This window comes from Callorhinus ursinus, unplaced genomic scaffold (assembly GCF_003265705.2).
Source record: "Callorhinus ursinus isolate GAN/ISIS: 27379988/994484 unplaced genomic scaffold, GSC_fseal_2.0 scaffold57, whole genome shotgun sequence".
In the NCBI taxonomy this organism is placed as follows: Eukaryota; Metazoa; Chordata; class Mammalia; order Carnivora; family Otariidae; genus Callorhinus; species Callorhinus ursinus.
The window spans coordinates 6,080,688-6,101,506 of NW_027397119.1; the positions used below are offsets into that span (position 1 = coordinate 6,080,688).

The 20,819-nt window shown below is 38.4% G+C and overlaps 1 protein-coding gene across 2 annotated transcripts in view; it reads right to left on the reverse strand.

The window, feature by feature from the left end:
* Positions 1-20,819, reverse strand: part of KDM5B (lysine demethylase 5B) — an 81,166-nt gene that overhangs the window by 37,717 nt on the left and 22,630 nt on the right. For both annotated transcript variants that reach the window (XM_025855045.2, XM_025855046.2), the window contains exons 2-7: positions 13,527-13,604; positions 11,400-11,522; positions 10,509-10,679; positions 4,453-4,587; positions 2,546-2,642; positions 1,231-1,340 (exon numbers count right to left, since the gene is read on the reverse strand). In XM_025855045.2, the coding sequence (XP_025710830.1) occupies positions 1,231-1,340; positions 2,546-2,642; positions 4,453-4,587; positions 10,509-10,679; positions 11,400-11,522; positions 13,527-13,604 (714 nt within the window). The remainder of the gene's footprint in view (positions 1-1,230; positions 1,341-2,545; positions 2,643-4,452; positions 4,588-10,508; positions 10,680-11,399; positions 11,523-13,526; positions 13,605-20,819) is intronic.

Here is a 20,819-nt window from a genome sequence, read left to right on the forward strand (position 1 = left end):
ATATTTGGAACCAGGATCTTTAAAGAGATTAATTAAGGTAAAACGAGATCATAATGAGTGGGCTCTAATTCACTCTGACTAGTATTCAAGAAGAAGAGATTAGGACATAGACAGGTACAGAGGAAAGCCACGTGGAGACAGGGAAGAGACAACCATCTACAAGCCAAGGAGAGAGGCCTCAGAAAAAAACCAACCCTACCGACACCTTGATCTTAGACTTCCAGCCTCCAGAACCATGAGAAAATAAATTGTTATTTAGGCCAGTTAGTCTGTGATACTTTGTTATGGCAGCCCTTGCAAACTAATACATTACCCAATAATATGGAAAGCTAAGAATTCAACTAATCAGGGAATCTCACTTTTTCTGTTGTAGCAAATAAAAACCGGAGTTCTGAACATTTTCTGATTGTAAATTTTTTTTTTTTTTGGTGGTGGGGGGCATGAAAAGAACACTTAATTGGAATAATTTCAAATTCCACGATAAAAAGCACTGTTGTCAAGCTATTCACTGAGCTCTCAGAAGGAGACAGAGAAGAAGAAACGCAACCAGATCCTCTGTAATGCCCTCAAGCTTTATTTTTAAGTTTCCATTTGAGTAAATGGCTGCCTAGTCCTCCAACTCTTGTTGGGTCCTTAGTTCCTCTCCACCCAACTCCTTTCTCCTTTTCTTTCCTTCCTTTTCCTATCTTCCTTTTCCTTCCCTGTTGTAAGGTTGGAAAACATCAACCTGATTTTTGATCTAGCTCTTAACTCATCTGGAGGTGATCTAGTGATTTATGAACATTTCATATATAATCCAACTCACCATTATTTGTCTCTAAACTGCATGTACTCCAAAAAATGGCTGTGAATGCCCCCCATATGTTACTATTACCTTCATAATGCATTTCTGTATTTCCTCAATTAGAAATTGACACTATAGAGGCGCCTGGGTGGCTCAGTCGTTAAGCGTCTGCCTTCGGCTCGGATCATGATCCCAGAGTCCTGGGATCGAGACCCGCATCGGGCTCCCTGCTCAGCGGGAAGCCTGCTTCTCCCTCTCCCACTCCCCCTGCTTGTGTTCCCTCTCTTGCTGTGTCTCTCTCTGTCAAATAAATAAAATCTTTAAAAAAAAAAAAAGAAACTGATAATATAAATGGACATGAAAAGTTCTTTTAACTGTGACACTCTAAGCTAGCAGTCTTAAGTAAGGCACAAAAGTGGTAAAAGTGTTTAAACATGTCAACTCACAGCATTGGTGGTTTTTTTAGATCGGCTCTTGGGTTTTTCCTTCTCGCTTTCTACAATGTACTCTTTCTTCTCAATGGGTTCTTGCTTGACGATGCCTTTCATTTCTTTCTCTGTTAAGAGGCAATCAGAGTTAGCGCTTCATGTACTACGCTTGGCTCACCTTGCTCCCTCACCTCTCACCTCTCCCTCCCCCAAGCTACACACAGGACACAAACACAATTTCCTTGTTTCTTTTCAACGCAAGAGCAGCAGCACCCAGTGTTACCATGTTCAAGGGCTAGGTGCTGACTGCTTATGATAAAATGCAAACTCTCACACCATTTAAATGTGGGCACTTCTGGATATGTTGCTCAGGTTTGTAGGCTTTTAAAATAGGAGCTGAAGATACAGTCTTCTTAACATGTTACCGAGACATGACATATATTGATGAAAGCAGGTTCCTCCTGATCTTAACTGTAAGAGACTAACAATTCACCCATTGTATTCCTCCATAACCCATGACTACTTACTGCCCCAACTTCCTGGTTCCAAAGACTGAGAATTTCGGCTAAAACAGTAACTATCAATTAATGAACTATCCTATGGTAGGTAGGTGCTGTGCTAAATGCTTTCCATAGATTATCTAAACTTTTGCAAACAAATCCATTTCAAAGATAAGAAAATAAAGATAAGACACTAAAAGAAATCAAGAAATATCTAAGGTCATACAACTACTTAGCGGTTAGGCCAGGATTCAGATTCAGATTCAGATTTTTAAAAATCCATCTGCTTTTCACTACATTGTGTTGGCCTTTCCACTAAACTCACCAACCACTAAAGAACCAATTTTAATAACTTCTTCATTTGTCTGTGCCTGCCCCATATAGAATTTAGGACTTCTCTTTTTAGAGTCCTGAACTTAACTCTCAGTGACTGACATCAAGCAATGGCCAGCCAAGCAATTATCAACTAAAATTCAGATTTAGAAACCACGTCTACCTGCCATGCCTGAAATAAACTTAACAGATACCCAGTCAAAGTAACTTATGCTACTCATAAATCACTTCTTTTCAATGAATGCCATTTAACCAAATTTCAGAATAGCACTTAGTGACAGTTGAGAAAAACTCAATCATATTTCTAATATGCATATCTGTTTACTTCTACTGGTCACTAACTATGAGAACAGGGACATTAACATATTAAGATTTTATTTCAAGACCCAACCCACTGACTAGTATTCAATAGTTGCTATAGTATTTCCTTAAAAAATGAATACTTATTTTTACTAATTTACTTTTACTTCTTTCCTACCCATGGATAAACACTTTCTTACCATTTTCACATTTTGGAGTTGGACAGCCCATCCGTCGTCTCAGGTTATGAGTTCGGGCTTCTGCTGTCTCTTCTGGTTCTATTTTAATATTCATGGCCTTTAAAAAAGTTGTCATATACATAAATATTTCCTTTTAAAAAAGAAATCTTCTAAAATCCAACGGAAATCTCAAGGTGATTATAATCTTATAAATTGTCTTATAAATAGACACTTAAAACATGCTTCTCTCTCCCCACAGAGGAGAGATCTACCCTTAAAATTACTATTATTTAAGGAAAGGAAAAAAATCTTAGAATACTCTTTAGAAAAACTCTTAGATACTCTTCTATCTCCACAGGTCAAAAAAATAGGGAAGAACCAAAGTATCAGGAACAAATCAGGGGAGGTGTCATTATCCCACTGGGAACAGATCTGATTTTCCTCCTAGAAGCTTCCCAGTTCTCATCTACTCACCTTATGCTTGATTCAGTCATCACTAAGCCAAATCCTTAACAGTTATATAAGTATCATAATTCCATTAGCCTATAAGAGTTTGCTGGCTTTTTCCAAAATTGGCTTGCATTTATAGAAAACTCAGCTTCCATAATAATTTTCTATTAATTCTTCTATTAAAAACTGTTATTATAAGCTACTCTTCTAACATCACTAAATTATTAAGGATTCTCCTATCATTAAGTCAGCCTCAATTTTCAATGTTTCTCAAAGTGGTAATACTTATTGACAAAGCAAACAACTTTGGGAAGTGTTTGTGAACTACACTTCATTTTTGCCCTTGTTCATATGTATTCAGGATGTCCACTGCTGACAAAATTTCTCCCAGGGTGCTATCATCACCCTATGTGTCTCTCATCAAGGCAAACCTAGACATCCACAGCACCAGGGCATGTCTTATACATTTAAAGATCAAAATGTGCTCAAACAAGAATTTTTTAGACTAATGAAATCCAAGCATGCTTATGGGCTTCGAATAACCGTATTTTCCTATTCTGTGGCAATCTTAATTCAGAAAAATGGAGTCACTAAATTTTTTCCTATCTCTAACTTACTTAAGTTAAAAATAATCCTTATTTATAGCCATTTCCTCAGAAAACAAAATAGCTATCTTCTTTTTCATTTTGACCAATAATTACTAATAACCAGAGACTGATTTAGATACCTGATTAATGCAACAAGGCTTCCCAGTTCTAAGAGGTTCTTAATACATTATCACTGATTCCTAACACTTATATGTCCATCAAGCTAGGCAAGAACCCCAAACCTCCACATCTCTGTATGGAAACAAGGTAACCAGGAAAATACTTTTCCCTTTCCCAGGGGAAACCTCTCAGAGCAGAAAAATCTTGAAGCAAACTGTCTTTCTCATGCGTTCACCTCTCCTGATCATCCCTCATGTTCTTTCATTTCATCTTATATATTCAATGCCTCCACCCCCATGCTGCCTAATTATTTTCTGTCTTAGCATAAATGTCTCCCATAAATTCCATACTTCTTTTCAGGAACTCTGAGAAAAACAGCTTTCACTATCCTCTAACCTCTCTGTTCAAGAAGAAAAAAAAAAGTTCCCAGTTCTCTATTCCCTAGCCTCAATCCCCAATAAACACTGCCTAACTTCATGAGGGTAACAGGCAAACCAAACACCATGACAATGAATGCCTATTCTTCCTAACTCTGTTAATAAAGCAGCTGTCTGTCCAGGCAGCATAAACCTAGAAAGAATTCTTCAATCCCTTACTCCTTTGACAATAGAGTCTCCCCAAATGTAAAAGCTAGAATACAAAAGCATCCTTCTCTGAGGTTAACAAGGTTCAAAACCATGAAGAGCACACACATGAGAGAAATCCAGTGTCAGACTGACAGTGGTACAAGTGCTCAAGAATTCTGCCTGATCAACCTCATGAGGCTCTCACCTCTGCTCTCATGCGTTTTGCTCGTCGGGCTGGGGGGCATGTTTCTGAGGGCTGCACAGACTGCCTCTGCGGAATATCGTGAGGTTTGTACTCCTTGTCCTTTGTGTCTGTGCTCAGGTTTGGCTTCTGCAAACACTAGAAATAAAACACAATTTATTAATCAATTTCCCTTCCTTTTTTAAGAATTTCAATGTATTTTACAAGGTATATTTTAGTTATTTACATAAATACATAAAAGGTCTGCAATTTTTAAGATCTAAATAAACACAGCTCTGCAGTTACCAATCATATACACACACACATATAAGAGTTTAAAAAAATTTTTAGCAGGTGAATGGTGTTGCTTCATTTAACTGTACATGACATCAGGTTACACGAGGCCACAGCAGGCTCAAGGCACTCCCAATGAGCCACTTGCAATTATCCCTGCTTGCGACTGTCAATTAATTGAAGGCTCAAACTGTTAGATAGGCTCCTTGTAAGTTTCCAAAATAACTTTCCATATTGAGAATATCTGATTTTTTATAGTGTTTAGAGTCATAAAATATGGAACCCAATAGGTTTTCTACGTTTTAGAATCCTGCAGTTTCAAATATAACTAGCAATGTTCTGTGATCAAAGATATCAACTGAATTGAGAAAACAGGTAATTTGACTGAAGTGTTCTCCCTTATTAGTGCTTTCACTTACTTCAACATATTCCTACAAGGTCTAACTCACGAGACAAAGGCTAATAGGTAGCCCACAGCAATAACTTCCAGTTCTGATCAGACAAGAGTTTCCTCTTGCTTTGATTATTTTTTAGTTTGATTCTAGGCTTGCTGATAGGAGGTGTTTAATGCCAACACAACAAAACACGGTAACATCAACATATTACCACTGAATCTAATATGAATTTTAAGTAAGTAACACTTCTTCGTAATAGGACCCACAAGTATCACAAGCACCATTTTTAAAAGCAGGTTCCAAATTGTAACCACTTCAGGTATGAGATATCATTGATGCTAGAGTAAGACACAGTAAAATAATACCCTTCTAGAACTCCTGCCTCTACGGGTACCACTACTACTATATAGTCTCACTACTGGCTCCTTCCTCCTAACATCTGCAGAAAGAATTCAGAGAATAGGGGGGAAAACAAGAATAACAAAAGCAGAGTAATCATCTAACAAAACCTGTTTCTAACACTTAGAAAAGAGAATACACTATAAAAAAAACTGATACAGATTACCTGATATTCTAAACAAGTAAATAAATCTACAACTGGTACAACAACCTATATATATTAAATATTTTGCTCATTTTAATTAAATTCATACATCAATTTGTCTGGAGATGTTAACAAAATTAGTATGGAATACCACCCTCCATTCTGTAACAAGTCCTCAAATTAAGCATTTAGAGTATATTTAATGAAGGCATGCAGATGGAAATAAAACCTATCATCTAAATTAACCTCTTTTATGTTTTTTATAAACTTTCTATTTGAGATCTAAAAGTATGTGTGATCATGTAGATACGAAGTGAACTAAATCAAGGCAATTTTATAAAGTGGATGGTCAGATATTCAGAGATTAGAAGCACCTGGATGACTCAGTCGGTTAAGCATCAAGTCTTGATTTCAGTTCAGGTCAATCTCAGGGTCATGAGACTGAACCCCACGTGGGGTTCTGCGCTCAGCGGGGAATGTTTCTCTCCCTCTCCCCCCAGCCCCACTCGTGCTCACTTGCTCTCTCTCCCTAAAATAAATAAATCTTTTTTTTTATTTTTAAAGAATTTATTTCTTTAATTATTTGACAGAGACACAGAGAGAGAGGGAACACAAGCAGGCGGAGTGGGAGAGGGAGAAGTAGGCTTCCCTCTGAGCAGGGAGCCCGATGTGGGGCTCAATCCCAGAACCCTGGGATCCTGACCTGAGCCGAAGGCAGATGCTTAACGACTGAGCCACCCAGGGCCCCCCCCCTTTTTAAAAGGAAATTCAGAGACTATATATGTGGTCCCTATCTCTAAGTCTAAGTAGTTCCACAAACTATGGTCTGCTTTGTTCTACAAGGACTTTAGAGATCAAAGGTAAAATCAAGCTCAGAAACTTTCAGAATATACATGAAGAGCTTTATTATTTGTTTAAGATTTTATTTATTTATTTGACAGAGAAAGAGCACAAGCAGGGGGAGCAGCAGGCAGAGGGAGAGGAGAGGCGGGCTCCCTGAGGTGGGACTCGATCCTAGGACTCTGGGATCGTGACCTGAGCTGAAGGCAGACGCTCAACCAACTGTGCCACCGAGGCGCCCCTTTTTAAGATTTTATTTATTTGAGAGAGTGAGCGAGAGAGAGCACAAGCCGGGGGAGGGGCACAGGGAGAGGGACAAACAGACTCCCTGCTGAGCAGGGAGCCCGATGCGGGACTCAATCCTAGGACCCTGGGATCATGACCTGAGCTGAAGGTAGATGTTTAACCGACTGAGCCACCCAGGCGCCCAAAAGAGCTTTATTATTTTGTTCCAAACCACAATTCCAAACACATAACTGATGTGTTTGTTTTGTATCCACTCATAGTACATGCAGACTAATTTTAACCTTTGAGAAAGTGGGATTGAGAGGTGACTGATTCCACAGCATGAGGACACCATCTTACAGAGACAGAGCAATCCACTGAGGCACTCAGAAAACACAGGAATACCAGAGGGGCACCCGGGTTGCACAGTCGGTTCAGCGTCCCAACTCTTGCTTTTGGCTCTGGTTGTGATCTCAGGGTTGTGAGATCAAGCCTGGCATCCGGCCCCACGCTCAGGGCAGAGTCTTAAGAGTTTCTCCCTCCCTCTCCCTCCCCCACTGCTCTTTCTCTAAAATAAATAAACCTTAAAAAAAAAAAAAAGCAGGGTGCCTGGGTGGCTCAGTTGGTTGAGCAACTGCCTTTGGGTCAGGTCATGATCCTGGAGTCCCGGGATCGAGTCCTGCATCGGGCTCCCTGCTCAGCGGGGAGTCTGCTTCTCCCTCTCTGATCTTCTTCCCTTTCATGCTCTCTCTCTACCATTCTCTCTCTCTCTCTCAATAAATTAAAAAAAAAAAAAATCTTTAAAAAAAAAAAAAAGCAAAGAAAAAGAAAACCAGAAGAAAACACGGGACCATAGGAGTGGAGCCTCTGTCCCACTGTACCAGTACATCTCTGCTCAACTTTTCTTGTTTCCCAAAACTTACTCTAGGCTTCAGTTCACCCTTTTGCAACAATTCCTTTGTTGGGCATCACTTTTTTTTCTTAGTATTAAGACTTTATTTTTTTAGAGAAGTTTTAGGTTTACAGCATAGCTGAGATGAAGGTGGAGATTTACTATACACCCTGGACTCCCACATGCACAGCCTCCCCCATCGTCACCATCCTCCACCAGAGTAGTGATACATTTGTTACAAGTGATGAACCTAAGAAGTCTATGGGTAACATTAGGATTCACTTGTGGTGTACATTCTATGGGTTTGGACAAATGTATAATGCCATGTAGGATATTTTCACTGCTCTAACAGTCCTCTGTGCTCTGAATATCACCCCCCGCCCCCGCTCTCCCTCCTGCCCCAAAACCCCTGGCAACCACTGATCTTTTTTACTGTTTCTATAGTTTTGCCTTTTCTAGAATACTAAGTTTGGAATCATACAGTATAAGTAGCCTTCTCATGTTGGTTCTTTCACTTAGTGATACACATTTAAGGCTCCTCTCCTTGTCTTATCATGGCTTGAGACCTCTTTTTTCTTTTTTTATATCTCTTTTCTTTTTAATGCCCAATAATACTCCATTATCTGGATATACCACCATTCATTTATCCATTTACCTACTGAAGGACAGCTTGGTTGTGTTCAGGTCTTGGCAATTAAGAGCAATAAAGTTGCTAAAAAACATCTGTGTGCAGGTTCTGTGTGGACCTGTTTTCAACTCCTTTGTGTAAATACCAAGGAACATGACTGCTGGATTGTACAGTAACAAAGTATGTTTAGTTTTCTAAGAAATGGCCAAGTGTCTTCCAGAGTAGCTGTGTCATTTTGCATTCCGGCCAGCAATGAATGAAAGCTTCTGTTGTCCTTGCCAGACTTTGTGCTGTCAGTGTTCTGAATTTGGCCATTCTAATAGGTGTGTGGTAGTACTGCGTTTCCACTCTTCTAAAATATATGTATTCTAGTTATCCTTTCTCTAAGAATTATTTTGAAAAATCAGAAATGAGCCAAAAATTAGGTATAAAAACTGGCCATCACAGTATAATAAATATAGCATTCAACAATGAAGAAATCAAGGTCTGGCTATAAAAATGGAATGCCAGAGTCATTCAAGTAAACCTTCAAAAATATTCAAGGACATGGCAAATGCTCATGACATATTAAGCAGAGAAGAGGCAGGTTATAATACTGTAAATGAATAATACAATCCCAGTGTGTGTATATATGCATAAAAATAGCCTTGAAAGAAAAAACAGGTGAGAGGATTGAGTGATTTTATTCTCATCACACTTTCCTTTGTTTTTAAGCTTTCTGCAATGAATACCTATCAGTGCATAGAACATATCTGGCCCACAACGGCCCCTCAATAAGTATTTATCTGAGTTGTAAATGTAATGTTTGTAAAAGGTTAAAGACCTATTCCTTTCAGACTACAATTGAATAAATGCTTACATGCTTTTCAACTATGAAACTTACACTACCTAAATATATAGACATTTTTTTAAATGTTGCAACCCATAAAGCAGGTAGACTCTTTCCTCTTACTCACTGTGACTTCCACACTGAAACAGAAAGGTTAACAAGGAGAAAATCTACTGTAGGCAACTGTATGTAGATCTGACTATAAAACAGAGGCATAAAGGTTCCACATACAACGTTCTAAATAATTTCATTCCTGGGGTCATTAAACATTCACACATGTATATTTAAAAATGACAACTCTCTGAATATTAGACTGGTCATGTCCTTTTAAGCTGAAAAGAAAGCTCCCCTGGAATCAAGAAGGGAGAAAGGGTAGAAAAATGCGATGCTATGAAAATCTACAGGATCTGAGCATTACAGATGGTACGTCCATAATATCAAGACAGAGTTTTGATTAGTAGTTTACCCTCTGAAACTATGTTATTTTCTTTCTACTTCCCTATAGCACAGTAACAATTCTTAAAATTATAGGGCTCACAGCTCTTGCCTTAGAATAACTCAAAGGGTGTAAATGGATTACGACGTTATTCTTTCCATCAGGGTCTTGAAATAAGTAGGAAAATTTTATAATATGGTTTTACTTTAATTACAACAAAAGTTCCTATTTGAATAAGATGGCAGATACCATCTTTGTAAGGAACAAACATGGCTACACAGGAACTATTAAGAGGGATCCATTAGCTATCCAGCATTTTTAAGTCCCCTACGTTTCACCCATATCAGCATTCTATCTGAAAATCTCCCTGGAGATCTCAGCTGGCAAGAACAGGTAGGCAAGTTATTTCACAGGTCGTACTTTCATGTGACAACTAGGAATGTGCTCTCCATAATATGTGAATGCAAAAGCATGAACCATAACGAGATAATAATCAACTTGTCATTTAAGGAAGACATAGCTTTAGTGAAGTTAAATACAGACTTCGGCTTCTGACAGCAAAAGACTATTTCCTCCACAACCTTATTCAATCCAAAAACAAACTTCTAAGTACGGCTGTTCTCAAAATAAAACGACACAAACATCGGAGGAAAAATTCACAAAACAGAGTCTTCTCAACAATGTCGTCCAGACAGAATTATTATTATTATTTTTAAAGATTTTATCTATATTTGACAGAGGGAGACACAGCAAGAGAGGGAACACAAGCAGGGGCAGTGGGAGAGGGAGAAGCAGGCTTCCCGTGCAGCGGGGAGCCCGACATGGGGCTCGATCCCAGGACCTGGGATCATGACCTGAGCCGAAGGCAGACGCCTAACGACTGAGCCACCCAGGCTCCCCCCCCACAGAATTAATTAAAGCCTCTTCATTCACCCTGAAAGACAACATACCAGTAAGCTGTGAAATAAAACAGGTTAAAGTTGGCCTCAATACTCACCCTCAAACTGTCTCCTGACAGAAACAAGTTGTAGGGATTGAGGATGCGTTCATAATGACCTCTGATATGGGAGCCCACAGCTTTGCCAGGAGCAAATCCCATCTTGGTGGCAATTTTGGTCCATTTCCTATCCTTGCAAACAACTGCAAATCCACCTTCTTCTGCAACTAACTGTTAATAGCAAAAGAAATTAGAAACGCCTATATGGAAATCACTTCTAATTCCCTCGTACCTAGGTATGACTCCAAGAACAAATGTTCTTGGCTATGGTAATTTTTAAAAATACATTTCCCAAGTCAAATGAAAATATATATGCACTACTAATTTCAAGCTAGAAAACTGATCACTTTTGACAATATAATCCATAAACATTTGTACCCCCAGAAGCTAATTCTCAGTTCCCCGGAACAGTCAAGATTTTCGGGGAGGAAGAACTAGATCAACAATTTAATCTCAAACAAAGAACAAACCCTAGCACTTGGTCCAACACAGTGACCCTCAAAATCTCCATAAACTAAGGAGGAGGAGAGATGGCACCATTTTGGGGGAAAGAATGTAGGCTTTACCCTGAAGTGAACCTGAATTTCAGATACTGAATTATGACTCAGCCTTTAGACCTTGGTCAATTTTCTCCCTCAGCCCCAGTTGTTTTAACTGTAATAAAACAGAAAGGAGTATCTTACAGAAATATTGTTAAATTCTAAAATGACACACACAAGGTGGCAAGACAAGGCTTTCAGACCTGACAAGGAGAGCCCAATCATCGCTAAAGTGAGTGGAGAATTTCATTTTACATATTTCAAACAGTAAGTTTCTTTTTAAGATGAGGAAGATCAAATTCATGTTGGCAGAAAGGCACTAAAGTGAGGGAGATGGCCGTTAGCCTCTTACCTTATTGAGCTGAAACAAGTCCAAGATCTTCCTCTCCACATGTGGAATTTTCAGAGTACTTCCCTGTAACTCCCAGTACTTTGCAATCTGGTCCAAGAAATTCAGTTTTACTCGAGTTTGAGCCTGAATGACAAAGAAATGAATTTTAATCTCACCTAGCTTATTTTAAAACTCCTTCTATTACCTATGTGTGTGGTATTTTCACTCTTAGAATATTTAAGTGAGGTGCGCCTGGGTGGCACAGCCGGTTGAGCATCTGACTTTTCCTTTAGGTTCAGGTCATGATCGCAGGGTCATGAGATCAAACCCTGCATGGGGCTCTGCTTGAGATTCTCTCCCTCTGTCCCTCCCACTCATGCTCTCTTTCTCTCTCTAAAATAAATAAATCTTAAAAAAAAAAAAAGAATAAGTGAAATATCACTTCCGAATTCAATAGAGAAACTGTCAAAAAATATACAAGATAAAGCTGGTTAAATAATTATACAGTAACTCAACAAAAATTTAATTCAGCCCCTACCATGTGTCAAGCAAGGAGTTAAACACTCAGTAAGCCTTTAAGTGGGCACTCTGAAAAGGGCTTCACTTATGGAGTACTATAAGCACAATTTTGTTATTGGTTAAAATTATATGACAAGTAAGCTTCTATATGCCCCTCTTGGTCTTTTTACAATTGGGGTATTTTATTTTATTTTAAAGATTTATTTATTTATTTGAGAGAGCGAGAATGAGAGAGAGAGTACATGAGAGAGGGGAGGGTTAGAGGGAGAAGCAGGCTCCTCGCTGAGCAGGGAGCCCAATGCAGGACTCGATCCAGGGAGTCCAGGATCGTGACCTGAGCCGAAGGCAGTCACTTAACCAACTGAGCCACCCAGGCGCCCAACAACTGGGGTATTTTAAAAGTCTGTTCTTTCCAAGCACAAATTTTCTTATTTTCTCAAACACAAATCTCAAAACAGATTTACAGCAGTGATTCCATATCAATTTTAATGAGTCCTGATAAGATAACAGAAAACCAGGAGATACTTTCTTAATTAAATGTCATTCCCTTAACAGATTATTACTGTTGTCTGTAAGTCGTTAAAAAATTTTTTTGTCATTTTTCTTTCCCCTCCTTGAAAATTAAGTTTAAGTCAGACAGTTTTAGGAGTTTTATCTTGCTCAAGAGCAAAACTGAGATTAATGTTCAGATGTTCCCAAACACAGTCTAAGACCTCAAAGTATCCATTTCCTATCTTTCAAGCTCAACTTGAAAATACAGACACTAGATACTACCACCACCAACGTCCACAGAATCCCAGTGGACATGTGTTCCACTTAAGTTAAAAATGTTTGGTTTTGTATAGAAAAGCAAAACATGATTCAATGTTAAAATCAGGTTAGCGAAACGTTAATGTAAACATTACTTCTAGGTTACCAATACCCAAGCCTTAATTCACCCTGTACTTTAGGGTTTCAGTAGCAAAAGGATTGAAGAAACATCATCTCTTCTCTAGAGAATACCCAAGTATTCCTCACCCCTCCTTAGAAAATTAAAGTGTGTTATTAAATCTAAGTGAAGATGTGTGTTTGGAAGAAAATTAGAGCTGGAAATCTTTTCCATTAGATGGTTCTCAAAGTACATTCCCGGGGCGCCTGGGTGGTTCAGTTGGTTAAGCGACTGCCTTCGGCTCAGGTCATGATCCTGGAGTCCCGGGATCGAGTCCCGCATCGGGCTCCCTGCTCAGCGGGGGGTCTGCTTCTCCCTCTCACCCTCTTCCCTCTCATGCTGTCTCTCATTCTCTCTCTCTCAAATAAATAAATAAAATCTTAAAAAAAAGAAAAAGTACATTCCTTTTAAGACCTAAATTCTTGTGGTTGTCAACTAAATTTAGAAGGATTTAAATGAATTAAGAGGCCAACAATGATTGACAAAAATCAGTGTTTTTAATGAAATCTGGCTTCCTACAAAGGCCTTACTGCCATTTGAAATCTGGCTTGCTACAAAGGCCTTATTGCCATTTGTTTTACCATGATTATCAATGACTGGCCATATCTTAGCTTCACTAAAACCACCAGATTTGTGACAGAGATTCTTCGAAGAAAGTCCCTCTGGAATACAGTCCACCAGAACAACAGTTAAGATATTACCTCCAATTCATTCAGCCTCTGGATACGGGGGGTAAAATGAAGTTTGTCAACATCACATGCAAATGGTGGCTGCCAATCCTAAGGGAGAAGCAAAGGCTTTGATTAGAAGAATTTATAATTCTGACATTTTAAAAATTCTGTTAAAACCCGAGTTAAGTAAAACACACTATCTCTTAACCAGTCAAATAAAACAGAACATGGGTAATAGTTTCTTAACCTTTTCCACCAGAACAGCAGAATATGTATGATTACCCTTCCCCATATAAATGATGCATCCTGTGCACACCCCTCTTCACACCCTTTCAAATGAGTAAAGTCACTTAACCTCAAGCTGTTGAAAAACCCCTGACTTTAAAGTTTGTTGATTTTTAGTAATCTCTTACACCCAGCGTAGGGCTTGAACTCACGACCCCAAGATCAAGAGTCACACGCTCTTCGGACTGAGCCAGGCAGGCAGGCACCCCTCAAAACATCAATGACTTTGAAAGAGATTTTGATTCCTCTATTCCATATAAGTTATCTTTTTACAAAATAGCTATTTAACGGGGCGCCTGAGTGGCTCAGACGTTAAGCGTCTGCCTTTGGCTCAGGTCATGATCCCAGGGTCCTGGGATCGAGCCCCGCATCGGGCTCCCTGCTCAGTGGGAAGCCTGCTTCTCCCTCTCCCACTCCCCCTGCTTGTGTTCCTTCTCTTGCTTTGTCTCTGTCAAATAAAGAAATAAAATCTTTTAAAAAAAATAGCTATTTAACAACAAAACATCCATAAACTATATTTTTATATGTAACCTCCTACTTACCTTAACTTTTATTATAAAATTAAAGATAAGTTTGGGGGTGGTGGTGAAGACTGTCATTCAAGACTAATTTTAAAGAATCGCCCTTAACATACCTACTGCTACAGATTCTTAGAAGAACTGCTATCATGAGGAAATAATCAGACAAGGAAAATATTATGCTACCTATTATAAGTAGAAAAAACTGCAAACAACTTAAATGTCTACAATAGGAGAATAGTTAAAGGAATAAAAATTATGCTGTTATTAATGGGTACAGAGTTTCAGTTTGGAATAATGAAAAAGTTCTGGAGATGGCTTAGTGTTAATGGTTATGAATGTACTTAATGTCATTGAATTGTACCCTTAAAATTATTATAATGGTAAGTTCTGTATTATACATATTATAATATTTTAACAAATTAAAAAAGCGAAAAGACAAAAAAATTATGCTGTGGTATAGCTCTATTTATTGACATTGAAAGATGTTCCTTATATTCGTTAAGGAGGAAAAGAAAAACAGGCTATGCAATATAAAAATAAAACATTAGAAAGATATACAGCACAACAGTTAACAGTGGTTGTCTTTGGTGGTAGGATTATAGGTGATTTTCTTTTACTTCCATAGCCATTGGAAATACAATCTTAAATATATTACATACATTAAATAACATCTATTACATATTAAATAAGTTACTTCAGATTAAGAAAATACAAGGAAGTTCAGTCTTTTTACCCAACTTCATACCCAGAAGTTTGTTCTAAGAAAATAATTCACCCAGAATCAACAAAATACATGCATGAAATTAACTGCAGCATAATGTTAGAAAGATATGACTGATATTATAACAGCACTGAATATTATACAGCATTTAAAAATTTTAGCTTTATGAAGAACTCATACCAATAAATAAGAAAATATAGAAAAACAGACAAATTGTGTTAGTAGTAAGAAAAAATGGCTAGCTGTAAAAAGACTGGTGTCCAACTTTACTCAAAATTCAAGAAATACACAAGATCCCCTTGTTTTTACTTACCAGGTTAGCAATGATTTAAAATATACACACCACTAGTATTAGCAATATGGGAGGAAATGTGGACCCTGATGATTAGTACACTGTTTTTGGAGGTCAATTAGAAAGCATCAAATTTTTAAAGGTCTACTGACCCAGCAATTCCTTGGGTGACAATTTACAAATATTTGTTACCACTCACAAAGAGAAAAGGAAATTTACTGCAGAATTGTTTTAACTTAAAACCTTAATATTGGGGCATCTGGCTGGCTCAGTGGGTGGAACATGAGGCTCTTGATCTCGGGTTTAAATTCAAGCTCCACATGGGGTGTAGAGATTACTTAAAAAAATAAAATCTTAAGAAGAAAACCTTAGTATCTGTCAGTGGAGAGTAAGGTAAATAAATGTTGACACATCTGTAAATAGCAATAAAATACTCTGCAGCTGTAATAAAGAAAAAAAATCTACATGTTCTAAATATAGAAAGACAGCCAAGATTGAATGAGTAAAAAAACCTAAAATACAGGGACGCCTGCGTAACTCAAGTCGTTGAGCGTCTGCCTTCGGCTCAGGTCATGATCCCAGGGTCCTGGGATCAAGTCCCACATCGGGTACCTTGCTCAGTGAGGAGCCTGCTTCTCCATCTCCCTCTGCTGCTCCCCCTGCTTGTGCTCTCTCTCTCTCTCTCTCTGTCTCTGACAAATAAATAAAAATCTTTAAAAAAACACTAAAATACATAAAATCATGCAAACAGTATTACATGTATGTAAATTTTAAAGACTTTCATAATAGGAAAGAGATTACTGTTAACTTAAATCTATATTATTAGAATTTTTATTACTATTGATTGTTTTTAGTTTAAAAAAAGTAAAACAAGGTCTGGGGCGCCTGGCTGGCTCAGTCCATTGAGCATGCAATTCTTGATCTTTGGGTCGTTAGTTCAGGCCCCACGTTGGGCACAGAGCTTACTTAAAAAAAGTAAAACAAGGTTTTGTTTTAGTGATAGGAAGACTTCAGTAAAAGTGCCCACCAGCAATGCCTGATAAACTATTATGTTAAAAAGATTACATTTTACCACAATTTCTTTTAATAAAGAAAAAAATGCAGATTACAAATTGGTACAAAGCTATTTACTATTAAAATACCAAAAAGAAACAAAAAATGGGAAAAAAATAGGGCTTTCAAGAAAACAGTAAAACAACTATTTTATGTTGTCATACATGGTTCCTGTTTCAATGTCAGTTGTCAATTAAACAAATACTATACTTTGTTAATCAACTTAAAAATAACTACCTACTCCATCCTGAGTCAGAAAGATGAAAGTGATTTATTTTTGTTTTCCTTAATAACTAAAGATAAGGAAAGCAATGTGTTTAATTGTACAGAATACAATGTAGTGGAAGAAAATCACATTGCTCAGTATTCTATCACAGAAGACTTGCTGTTGCTCAGAGCTTTGCTCTCTAATACTTCATAAAAGCTGTAGGCTTTCTGAAATGAACTGATCTGGGTTGAAGGTTAGACCAAAAATGTATCAAAGATAATGTGTAAGAATATACAAGTAAATGATTAACATACTGTCCACATGGTCTGAGAATTTTATAAACTAAGACTTACGGGTAATGTATGAACATCCCCTGATTAATCAAGTAGGCATTTTTCTTTTCCAAACAGGCCTTCGAATCCCAAAACACAATGATAGAGAAATTAATTTCATCTCATCTATATATTAAAGTTTTATATATTACAGTGAGCTATGTCTTTGTATGTAGGTAGATATAAGTATTATATAATCTATGCTTATTTTATTTTTTTTAAAGATTTTATTTATTTATTTGGCAGAGAGATACAGAGAGAGAACAAGTAGGCAGAGAGGCAGGCAGAGGGAGAGGGAGAAGCAGGCGTCCCGCCGAGCAGGGAGCCCGATGTGGGGCTCGATGCGGGGCTCGATCCCAGGACCCTGGGATCATGACCTGAGCTGAAGGCAGCTGCTTAACCGACTGAGCCACCCAGGCACCCCTAATCTATGCTTATTTTATACTGAAGCTTTTTCAAATAAAATAAATCCTAAAATAAAGCATCAAGAGGAAAACAGTACATATCTATCACTAAGGAAGTTCACACAGTAGCTATGCTAAAAACAAAAACTCTTTCAGAAGATCAATCCTCCATTAAACACAGATCGCTGAAAACTGTCACCTCTTCTAGTTACAAAGAATGAGGGAAAATGGGAGTAATGTCATTTAGTTTCAAGACTTTCACTGTCAGCTGAAAGCTTTACTCCGATAAAAGAATTACATATTATTTGCAACGCTCACTGAAATATTAGAATTAAGATATCCTTGGCTGAGTCTGGCCTCGATAGGCTGTAACTTTTACATGAGGCAAAAAAGCAATCAGAGGAGGAAAGAGACCATTAAATAACAGTGTGATAATTCTGGGTCTGCCACTTACGTATCTTTTTTTTTTTTAAACATATGATCCATACTTCTTTAAAGATTTTATTTATTTATTTATTTGAGAGAGCGAGAATGAGAGAGAGAGAGCACATGAGAGAGGGAAGGGTCAGAGGGAGAAGCAGACTCCCTGCTGAGCTGGGAGCCCAATGTGGGACTCAATCCCGGGACTCCAGGATCATGACCTGAGTTCAAGGCAGTCGCTTAACCAACTGAGCCACCCAGGCTCCCCTGCCACTTACGTATCTAAAGGGGATACCATACAATCTAACCAAAACTTTTAGCCTCTAACAATAAAATGGTTCATAAATCATTTTTCTAACATAAAGACAGTATTTCCATACTAACTAGGTGTTGTAACAGTTCATAGATTGCAAGTCATCCCATATAAATTCCCTGCTAAGATTCACTCACTTTTAAAACTTTAAAATGGCTTTTAGAGGTGCCTGGGTGGCTCAGTTAAGGGAGCAACTCTTGATTTAGGCTCAGGTCATGATCTCAGGATCATGGGATCGAGCCCCCTGTTGGGCTCCATGCTCAGCACACAGTCGGCTTGAATTCTCTCTCCCTCTTCCTCTGCCCCTCCTCCCTTCTCTCTCTCACACACTGAAATATATAAATTTTTTAAAAAAATAAAATAAAACGGCTTTTATTTTAAGCCTTCATTTTCAAAGTCTTATTATTATTTATTATTTGAAAGTTCAATTATTATTAGTTTTTATTTATTTATTTCACAGAGAGAGAGAGAGAGACAGCGAGAGAGGGAACACAAGCAGGGGGAGTGGGAAAGGGAGAAGCAGGCTTCCCGAAGAGCAGGGAGCCCGATGTGGGGCTCGATCCCAGCACCCTGGGATCACAACCTGAGCCGAAGGCAGACCTTTAATGACTGAGCCGCCCCAAAGTTCAATTATTTTCCTAAGCACTAAAAAAATATATTCCGGGCACCTGGGTGGCTCAGTCGTTAGGCGTCTGCCTTCGGCTCAGGTCATGATCCCAGGGTCCTGGGATCGAGTCCCACATCGGGCTCCCTGCTCAGCGGGAAGCCTGCTTCTCCCTCTCCCTCTCCCCCTGCTTGTGTTCCTGCTCTTGCTGTGTCTCTCTGTCAAATAAATAAATAAAATCTTAAAAAAAAATAAAAATAAAAAAATATATTCCTTGGGAAGGCAATTAAGTAGGAAGTTGAAGCTTCAAAATCCTCAGAGTCCTGGGAAACATCAAGCAAACATATTCCTTAGTCCCAGCACTAACTGAGCAACAACTTACAGTACATTTAACTGAGAGAAATGTGCAATAAAATTGACCAGTGGGAGAATAACTTTCATAGGATGCTAAGGATTTTTCAAAAACTACATGAAAATTTACTCTAAGTGATCCACAATTAGCATCCACATATGAGAATATTCTTAATCTTTCTAAATACAGTGAAGCTATCACCAGTTTGAGATCTAATACTCAGCAAAAAGAGAAAGTACATACTCTACAAAGACTATTCCAAAAGTTGGTTCTCGGACTCCTGCAGACAAAACTAATTTTGTGCAATATTTTAAGGAACCAAACAAAGAACTTATCTTAGTGTTTTAAGGCAAGTCAGAATAAATTTCAGTTGAGCATGCCAAGATTTATCAACCTGAATAAAGATTTTTTTTAAGAGCTATTTATTTGAAAGAGAGTTCGGGCGGGTGGGGGGGGTGATGAGGAAGGACAGAAGGAGAGGGAGACAGAGAATCCCAAGCAGGCACCACATGCAGCATGCAGCATGGAGCCTGGCACAGGGCTCAATCCCACATCCCTGACACCATGACCCGAGCGGAAATCCAGAGTCAGACGCTTAACCAACTGAGCTACCCAGGCACCCTTCAACCTTAATAAAGATTTAAGTAACACATATATGAAGTACAATTTAAAAGACTACTTTTTCGGGGTGCCTAGGTGGCTCAGTCATTAAGCCTCTGCCTTCGGCTTGGGTCATGATCCCAGGGTCCTGGGATCAAGCCCCGCATCAGGCTCCCGGGCTCCCTGCTCTGCAGGAAGCCTGCTTCTCCCTCTCCCACTCCCCCCACTTGTGTTCCCTCTCTCTCTCGCTGTCTCTCTCTGTCCAAAAAAAAAAAACTACTTTTTCACCATGTTAATAGTTACATGTCAGTATGATATCCTTAAGACACCTGCACAAATCTAAGAGGTAGAACTGGGCACACCATAATCATTATAAATCCCCATTTATAAATTAAAAGACAAGCAGAGTTACTATTTATGAGTCCCTCAGTGGAGTTCAAAGACCACTCACTGATGGGCGTCTATCAGGAAAGTTCTGTAATACGAAGGACTTTAGTGTCTTCCCAACAGAAATAAAATGATCTGCTAACGTCTCCCCTTCTTCTTAATTCCCTCAAGGTAGGCTTGGCACCAAGCAGCTTTAAATAGCCACCCATTTGTTCAAAGTCTGTTTAAGATCTCCCTCCCACCCTTAGTGAGCCACTAGTAATAAAACAAACAAAAACACTGAGAATTTTCTTTTTAGACTTTAGAATCACACTTTCTTTCCTTAAATCAGAGGTTCTTACATTGTACAGAACTGAATGTATGTGGATTTTTGGGGTACTGTTCACAGCTTTCACCAGGGTTTCAAAGGGGTCTGTAACCTTAAAAAAAAAAAAAAAAAAAGTCCTGGGAGTATGCTTCGCTTTCATAAATTTTTGTACCTTGAAGTTCTTATCTCACTACCCCAAACTACTTTTTTCAGTCCCTTCTTGTATTTAACCAAGACATGATAATGGATAAGACACTTGGCTCCTCAGAATGTCAAAAGGTTGTATATATAGTACAGGGCACAAAGAGCAATGCACTTAAGTCAGAAGACCTGGATTTGCATTTTGGTTCTTTAACCACCACTTGAAGGATCTTTTCTATTTGAAATGTACAAACAATAGCCACCTTCAGGACTGTGGTGAAAATTAAAATTACAAATATAAAGGATTGTTTACTGTAAAATAAAAATAGCAAGTATTATACTTACATTAAGTTCTGACCACTGAAATATAATTTCTTCTAGCA